General features: G+C 41.0%; 1 protein-coding gene across 1 annotated transcript; it reads left to right on the forward strand.

Moving 5' to 3' along the window:
- Positions 1–1767: 1767 nt before the first annotated feature.
- Positions 1768–8434, forward strand: LOC139444239 (lysosomal proton-coupled steroid conjugate and bile acid symporter SLC46A3-like). The gene is made up of 5 exons (XM_071225162.1): positions 1768–1966; positions 3344–4437; positions 5091–5174; positions 7178–7334; positions 7991–8434. Exons 1-5 carry the CDS (start codon positions 1890–1892, stop codon positions 8064–8066), a joined length of 1488 nt encoding a protein of 495 aa, XP_071081263.1. The 5' UTR covers positions 1768–1889; the 3' UTR covers positions 8067–8434.

An 8434-nucleotide genomic window follows, 5' to 3' on the forward strand; every position in this document is an offset into this window, starting at 1 on the left:
TTGTTGATGGTTGAAATGAGTCGAAAAGGTACATGTTGATAATAACGTGACAGAACGCACACCGGGACCGAGTGGCCAATCTTCCCGGGTGGGAGAACCGTTCTGTCACTTACCTTCTGGCTGTTCTCTAGGCTGTCCCTCTGACTGACCATGTCAGTCGGGTTTTGTAGAGCGAGGTATTACATAACGTGTGGCAAGGTCATTGTCCCACGTGTATGTATATACGTAGGATCCGGCGACGTTAGGAGGTGTTAATTAAAATTTATAGTTAGCTCTGGAGATTAAAGGTCCTGCCCGGAGGGGCTTATGATAAGAGGGGAACGCCGAATGTTTGCTGAATATATCAAACAGACAAAGGGCATAGAATTTCGGCGCATTTGGAAACATATTGAACCAGTTAGGTATTTAGATAAATGAAATGTAAAATAAAAGTATTGAAATGGTTTGCACTATTTAAGTAAAAGTATTGAAATGGTTTGCACTATAACACTTATATATCTCGAATGACTACACAGCTGTCAGCATGTGCGAGCATTAAACATTCCTACACATGCGCAAATATTCTAAATGTAAAATTAATTCATACATCACTGCCAGAGCACATCGTAGATTCTACCATGGCATTGATGAATGCTTGATTCTGGTTGGTTAAAAGGAGGTTTCCTTTTTTCACCAAAAAACGAGCGTATGAATACATCGATAGCCTACATATCGATTCATAAAAATGGCTCCCGATTTATCACCCCCATATGAACTGTAACACGTATCTATATTTCCTCTAATACACCCTGGTCTCCAATACCAGCCAGGACTCTAATACACGCCGAGTCAAGGGCTCTCGTGACATTAATAGACGGCATAGCGTCGAATAGAGGAAATATCGGATATCGGATGTTTTGGGGCGTTCTAGGCCGCAACCCTGACTGCTTCGAAAGATTGAACAAAGGCATATCTTTTGCATACAAATGAAATGTTTATGAAACTGTTAGGGACATGTACTATTGTGACCAGAATCGGAACAATTTCAGCTATTTCCTCATTGAAACAACCGACAATGAAAGTAAAATAAAACATTATGAAAATTGTTTGAAAAAAACTTATTCATGACAACATGTTGTTTACACACTTTTGTGTGATCGATATTCGTTGCCATCTCCGTCAGCCACCATCGTAAGGATTTGGCAGAAGAGGATTTGAAAGTCCATCACTCAGAAAACACTCGTCCATTCGAAAAGCCACGAAATCAATGTCTCGACATCATTGAAGTCAAACTTGATGAAATTCATTTCAGAACACGCACAATTAAGAAAATCATACACGAACCACTATTTCATATTTATACATACGCTTAAGCGCTCGGCTCCAAATTCAAATAAGAGGTATCTACTCTACAGTGGGACGACATCAAACATCAAAGGTTTATCTCCTAAATACTGGTATTTAGAGTATATGAACACTTATTCAATATTATATAATTATAAGTTACTCACTCATACTTCATAAATGGGCGAAATCATTGGGGTTTTTTATTTTCATACAAATGTACATCCATGTTTTAATTTGCAGTTAACCACTCGCGTACTTCTATGTTATTTAACACAGTAACAATCCCTTGTGTGGTATATCGAATCACAGCGCCTGACGCGATGCGTTATAACGGGATGATATGCGATCAGGTGGGTTTGTTGACAACAAAGCACGTGGTGCGCCTTGCTACCAGTCACATGACCTGCAATGACTAACAAAAATTTTCTTTCGTGTAATGGGCATAGCATGTTCCTCTGATCTGTAACAGCATGCTTCGGTATGGTTTGTAAATGATTAGACACACTCCACTGTCACGGTATAGGAATTAAAGGCTTTCATATGGTCACGGTGATCAGAACAAAATGGCGACAGACTCAAACAACGAGAAATCACCGCTTCTCTCGAGCCAGCCCGACACAGACGAGATCTCCCCTCCAAGGTTGGTAACAAGTATTCCGACATTAGGGTCACGGGTCACGCATTCTCTGTCCCGGCACTCGGCATGATGTTATGTAACACAAATCCCCCTGGGTCACTTCCTTGTTACGGGCTCACGCAATCACTAATTTAACAGCTGGGTGTAACAGCTTAATGCGAATGGAGCGATTAATGTTGTGTATGTCGTAGACGTTTACCACTCTGGCATGTGTAACGTCAAGGTTATAATCGGGGCGGAGTGGTCATTCGAAAAAAATGCCCTGAAAGATATAAGGGACGTAACTCTCCCAAGTGATGTGCACGACACCGAGATAAATTAATAATAATAACAGTCCATTAATATGACGCTGTACTCCATGCATAAGCATGCTCTAAGCACTCAAACATTATTACCCCGGCCAATGGATCAGTGTACACTAGATATTCATTCTCAGCTCCCTTGGGGCGGTCGGGTAACCTAGTGGTTAAAGCGTTCGCTCGTCACGCCGACGACCCGGGTTCGATTCCCGACATGGGTACAATGTGTGAAGCCCGTTTCTGGTGTCCCCCGCCGTGATATTGCTGGAATATTGCCAAAAGCGGTGTAAAACCATACTCACTCACTCACTCAGCTCCCTGGGGAGTAAACAACCAAAGCAGCCGAAACTCAGTCACTAATCAAAGGACTCTCCGCGACCTGATTTGTGGCCCGTTCGCTGTGTGAGTGACAGACAGATTATCTGAGGGAAGAGTAGGCTATCTATATCTCACAAACTGTCATTTCAAGGAAGAAACCCGGTAAAACTCGCGGAGAAATGTTTAATGAACATGTCAATCATGCGGTTCTGAACAGTGGATCCACAAAATAACATAATCGCTAAACTGTAAATATTGACCAGGTATGAAGCCACCTTTCAACTCTTACTATATTATAAAAGAAAGGTTTGGGGGGCAATACAAACAAGTCTTAATGCAATATGATATAAAATGTATTTTATAAAAGGATAACACATTTAATCCGAATAACACTGTAATATTTGACCGTTAAATGTAAGGAGTGAATCAAGTTGGCTTTTACCCGACTTTGAGCAGTATTTAAGTTATATCACGGGGTGAGATCGTAAATATTTGCCACTTTAGGTATATGGTGCTGATAACAGAAGGATGATAATCAGGCCGATCGCGAATTCGAAACAACGATCACTGGCTACTGGCACGACTTAAACTTTAAAGATGTAACGATAGATCGTTGTACATGATATGGTACATGATATACAGCAATAATTCGTAACTCTAGCATATTATCCTTAAATAAATAGACAAATGACAACGATTTTAAAATGTCTCCTTCGAAGAATTTGTCATCAAATAAATAAATAGAAAATTTCCAATTCTTCAGCATTTGTGGCGAGAAAAGAGGGCGACGATCCTGTCTGTTCAACCTGGTCCTGGCTAACGTTGTCGTCTGCATCCTGACATCAGCATCCAGCCTCTTCTCGCCGGCCCTGTCTCAATACGTCTACCACAGAATCTCCCTGCAGGTATTCGGCAATGACACGAGAACAAAGAACTTCTCCACGCTGGCTCCATGCTTCCAGAACACATCGGACCCAGGCTACATCCTCCAGGAGCGAGCACAGATTGAATCATCAGAGAAGCTCTCCGAGTTTACTATAGCGTCCAGCGGCATTGCAGTCCTGTGTAATGTAATCCTGGGAACCTACTCTGACTTCTTTGGAAGGAAGTTCCTCTATGTTATATGTATGACGGGGTATGTATTACGGACAATTGTTACGGTAATAATTATACACTGGAACCTAGACCTCGACTACCTCTTCCTTGCTACCGGTCTGTATGGTCTATGTGGAGGATCATGGTCATTCACGCTTGCATCGTGCGCCTACACCGCTGACAATACACCCCCACACCAGTCCCGATCTCTGTGGATGGCCGTCATCGAGACCGTTACTGGTCTTAGCGCTGCTCTTACATCCCTCGCAGTAGGTTATTTCATACAGGCCACAGGCTATTTCTATCCATCTTTAACCTCAGCTCTTGTCAATGTCCTAGGTATCCTAGTCGTGATCCTGTTCATGGAGGAGACATGTCCCAGGCAACAGAGGTCCTGCATTACCCCCCTTCAGGGTTTACGGAACATGATGAGCGTGTATGTCTTCCAGGGAACAAGATTAAAGAAAGGTCTCATCTGGTTAGGGCTATTGATATTCCTCTTCTCCATCATCAACAACTCAAGTGGGTCTAATCTGGATACGCTGTTCGAAATGAACCTGCCGTTCTGTTGGAGCCCGGAGAAGATGGGGCTGTTCAACACCATCACCTACCTGGTGAAGAACCTGGTCGGGGTGTTTCTGGTGAAAGGACTACAGTATTGTATGACAGATGAAGTTGTTGCTTTAGTGGCCACGGTGTCAGCTATCGGCGGAGACCTCATGTGGGGATTTGCCACAAACGACTTTATGCTCTATGCGGGAGGTGAGATTTTCATTCCGATATTAGACGGTTCAAACGAGGCAAAGTTTCATGAGGGGCTCGTTTAGATTAATTTGTGAAGTTGAGTAAGACAAGACGCGGTTACGAGAGAAGGTCGGGTTTGCCGATGCTTTTAACGCGTTAGTGGAAGCTTGGGTTGTATCCTTGAGTTGAGCTGAGTTGACCGCCATTGACCGGGGTAATGATGGCGCTTCGGGCATCAACACTGTTGATTGATTCTCTATTGAATAGTCAATGGCCATATACAGCACGGCTTATACTTGGTCTGACAGCCTCCGTGGTGTAGCGGAAGGTCCGGGGTTCGAACCCCGGCCGGGTCATGCCACAACACGTTACAAGATGGTACTTGTTGTTTCCCTGCTTGAGTAAAACAAGGACTGGCCGGCTCGGAGCCGGTGTACTGTTTCTCAGTGGGGTATTGATGCTAAAATACGGGATGGTATCTCAGTTGGATAGCACTGTAAAGTCCGGACTGGTACAAGTAGCCACACACACGCGTGCATGCATGTCACTATATAAGTGCAATAATCTTTAACGGGACGAGAAACCCCATTTCACATCTTCATCTTATGTTAGGCCTACTATGATTCGTGATTTACAGCCAAATTGCCAATGATAATAACCTTTCACTGCAGTTCCTGTTGTCGGACTTGTCGGATTTGCCGCTACTCCTATCATCCGGGGCATCATGTCAAAGATGGCGCCTCAAAGTAAACAGGGTACGCAGCTGATACATGACAAAAAGTTATTAATTAATATAATTTAAAAGTACAGGACCAACATTAATCGGAGATTGTCCCATCACCAGTGGACCTGTATCTTGAATTTCCAACCGAATTCCTTCTGTTTTTAATCGTGATGTCCATACAGAAATTGTCCATTTGACCCTCTTCTCTTCACTTTTGTCACAAATTAAAGTCATTTGATGAATAATCAATGTCTAGTGATAGAGAGGGAGGGAAAGAGAGAGAGAGAGAGAGAGAGAAGAGAGAGAGAGAGAGAGAGAGAGAGAGAGAGAGAGAGAGAGAGTATATTCAAAAGTACGTGTATGATAAAGCGGCTTGAACAATTGACTGTAAACATTAGAACCATTATCGAATTGATAGTAATCTAATGTTATGTAGCAATAATAACATCAATATATACCCTTCGAACAATCAAGATATCGAAATACAAGAAATTTACCTTATTGTAGGTTCTGGAATTCATAAATATATAAATAACATAATCTTACCTTAAAACAGAGTGAGGGCTTAAATATATAAATTACATAATCTTACCTTAAAACAGAGTGGGGGCTTAAATATATAAATTACATAATCTTACCTTAACACAGAGTGGGGGCTGTTGAATCTCTTAAAGTCTGTAATCGTGGCAGAGCGAAGTGCCTAACACTGGACGCACGCAGTGCATGTAAATAGACTCAGCCCTTCTGTGGACCGTATTAGTGGGTTGACCTCATTGTGTAGTAGGCACCTTTTGGGTGACTACTAGTGAAGCATGGTGATTGGCAGAACAATGGACTGTATTGCTGGCATAAAAAATATGCAGCTGACACTGATATACTTGAATATTTGTATAATAAATTCATTTCCATCAGATACACACTCAGAGATACATATTCGCATGAATATTTATATTTCATTTGCAATGGCACGCATACACACAGATACATATTTCCTATCTTATCTTATCTGTCATTGTCATCCGATATTTTCTTCGTTTGGGACACTGCTAGACTCTTAAAAGTAGGTCTGTCAATCTGACAAGGCTGGGATGAGATTGTTTAAAGTTGCCTTATCTTTCGTAACAAACTCAATATTTGTTGAAGCATTAGCCATGTTTTATGACAGTGTGGTGGTTTAATTCTCTATTTGAAGGCATTATGACACTGATCATTCAAATGGAGTGTACAGTTACCAATTCCCTTATTCTTCTAAGTTAAACCATTCACTATTTATCAGTAAGTGGTGGGTTGAGAGCTGTGTTCTGCTGAACTCTGAAGTTCTGCTGAATGCTTTGATCGGATAAAGGATAATTGCTTATGATATGGCCCCATTTCTTAAAACAACACAGTTCCTGTTAATCCCATACAAGCAGCCTTCACAGTGAGATTAAACCGATCACACCTAGGCAAATAAATTATTTACACTACTTGTGTATATATAATACAATCATGTGATACAGTGCCCATGAATACCCAACTCACGCTGTTTAATTGTTGAGCAGTAGGGTGTCTGAATCTAGTAGATATACAAAATATGTGTCTATGTGTGCAAAATGAAGTGGCACAAAGACAATTTTGTGTCAGACCAAGTAGCATAATCAATTTGGTCATGATGGTGTTAAGTGTGGTTTGAGATGCAGGATGTTATGTAGAACATGCTCTCGTAAGAGGCTGAATTTTATTATACCTTTAGAAAAAACTCCCCTCTCTCTCTCTCTCTCTCTCTCTCTCTCTCTCTCTCTCTCTCTCTCTCTCTCTCTCTCTCTCTCTCTCTCTCTCTCTCTCTCTCTCTCTCTCTCTCCTAGTTGTAAGATAAATATTGATTAAATACTAGTATAGAACCTTTAATTGGAATATGACCACTATAGTTATCACAATTATAGCGATAATAGCGACTCTGACACATTTATAAACATTATACATAAACATAAATCATTATATGCAAAACCACTGGATGCATCTTTAAATACTGATCTTCAGTTATACATTTACTAGGGGCACTGTTTGCTAGTCTGGCCCTCGTGGAGTCTGCGTGTAGTACGTTCGGCACCCCGCTCTTCAACAGCATCTACCAAGAGACAGTGACTTACTGGAGGGGTGCTGTGTTTATCGCCATGGGGGCCATGCATGCGGCAGCCTTAGTCCTCTACCTGTGAGTATAGTGTGGCTTCATATCAAGGCCTACATGGCAGCTACATCTCACTGACATAGTACCTTGGAATTAAAACTTAATATGTTTCATCAAAACAGGCACCTCAATAGTCACCTATTTGCCGAAAATACTTTGTCATGATTGTTAGGCGGTACAAAGGATTGACACATTGCTAAATCTACTGTTGGTATTATCTACACTGCCACAAACACATGCAGATGATAAGAGGTCAGTTGGAACTATCTCTGCTCTCATGTATTATTAAAGTATCTGCGGAATCGATAGATATTCTTTTGTGGCGTGAATTATGATGATTGTTATGATGTATACATAATGTAGTACTGCATATTTGAAATGTTTGCAGTCATATTGTGACATCCTCGATTATTCAGTGTATAATAACCCCAATCTTTAATTATAAATACCCTGGATCCATGCGATTTGAGTCTGATTAAAATGGCACGACGCTAAAGATAGTCTTCCAATTCAATGAAACTATTTTGCGAAAGTAATTATGTGGGAATTTACTGATAAGAGAAAGAAGATGGGCATGTGTTGTCAACGCTGTGGTAGCGAATGGGTCAATGGTATTTATAATATTTAATTGTACTAAGTCTTCTTATCTAATTAATTCAAATCTTCATGTCTTCTTTCAGCATATTCGTTCCGCTATTCAGGAAGGAACAGAGACAACGTCAAGAAGTTCGGCAGATACAGACGCCAAAGTCATGACCGTCTAATATACTTTGAGTGATACAACATCCTCACCATGACATCTTTTGTTATCCTACATGTGCAATATATATATTTACCATTGAAGTTGTTGCTACTATTAATATTTGTTTTAACAAACATCTCCACCGTTCAACCAAGTGTTTCTCTTTATGAGAAATATTTAGTGTACTTCCACCTCCCTTTCGAGAATCTGGGGAAGAATAATCGACTTGATTGTATTCAGACTGACGTGATAAATATCTGGAGTAATGAAAAGCGACGCAAAACAACATGCGCTCGGTCTAGCTTAGTCAAACATACCTTTCACAAGACATGAAAGGTCATCACTGATCATATTCTGTGATATTGTATTGTTTGTTGGTTTG

The sequence above is a fragment of the Haliotis cracherodii genome, unplaced genomic scaffold (assembly GCF_022045235.1).
Source record: "Haliotis cracherodii isolate W230 unplaced genomic scaffold, xgHalCrac1.p SCAF_5, whole genome shotgun sequence".
NCBI lineage: Eukaryota > Metazoa > Mollusca > Gastropoda > Lepetellida > Haliotidae > Haliotis > Haliotis cracherodii.

What these genes read in the sequence shown, in the direction of transcription:
- LOC139444239 (XM_071225162.1), top strand. Translation starts at nt 1,890, where the DNA reads ATGGCGACAGACTCAAACAACGAGAAATCACCGCTTCTCTCGAGCCAG. An exon ending in GACGAGATCTCCCCTCCAAG is followed by an intron (nt 1,967 to 3,343) that starts GTTGGTAACAAG and finishes CCAATTCTTCAG; the next exon opens with CATTTGTGGCGAGAAAAGAG. An exon ending in GCAGCCTTAGTCCTCTACCT is followed by an intron (nt 7,335 to 7,990) that starts GTGAGTATAGTG and finishes GTCTTCTTTCAG; the next exon opens with CATATTCGTTCCGCTATTCA.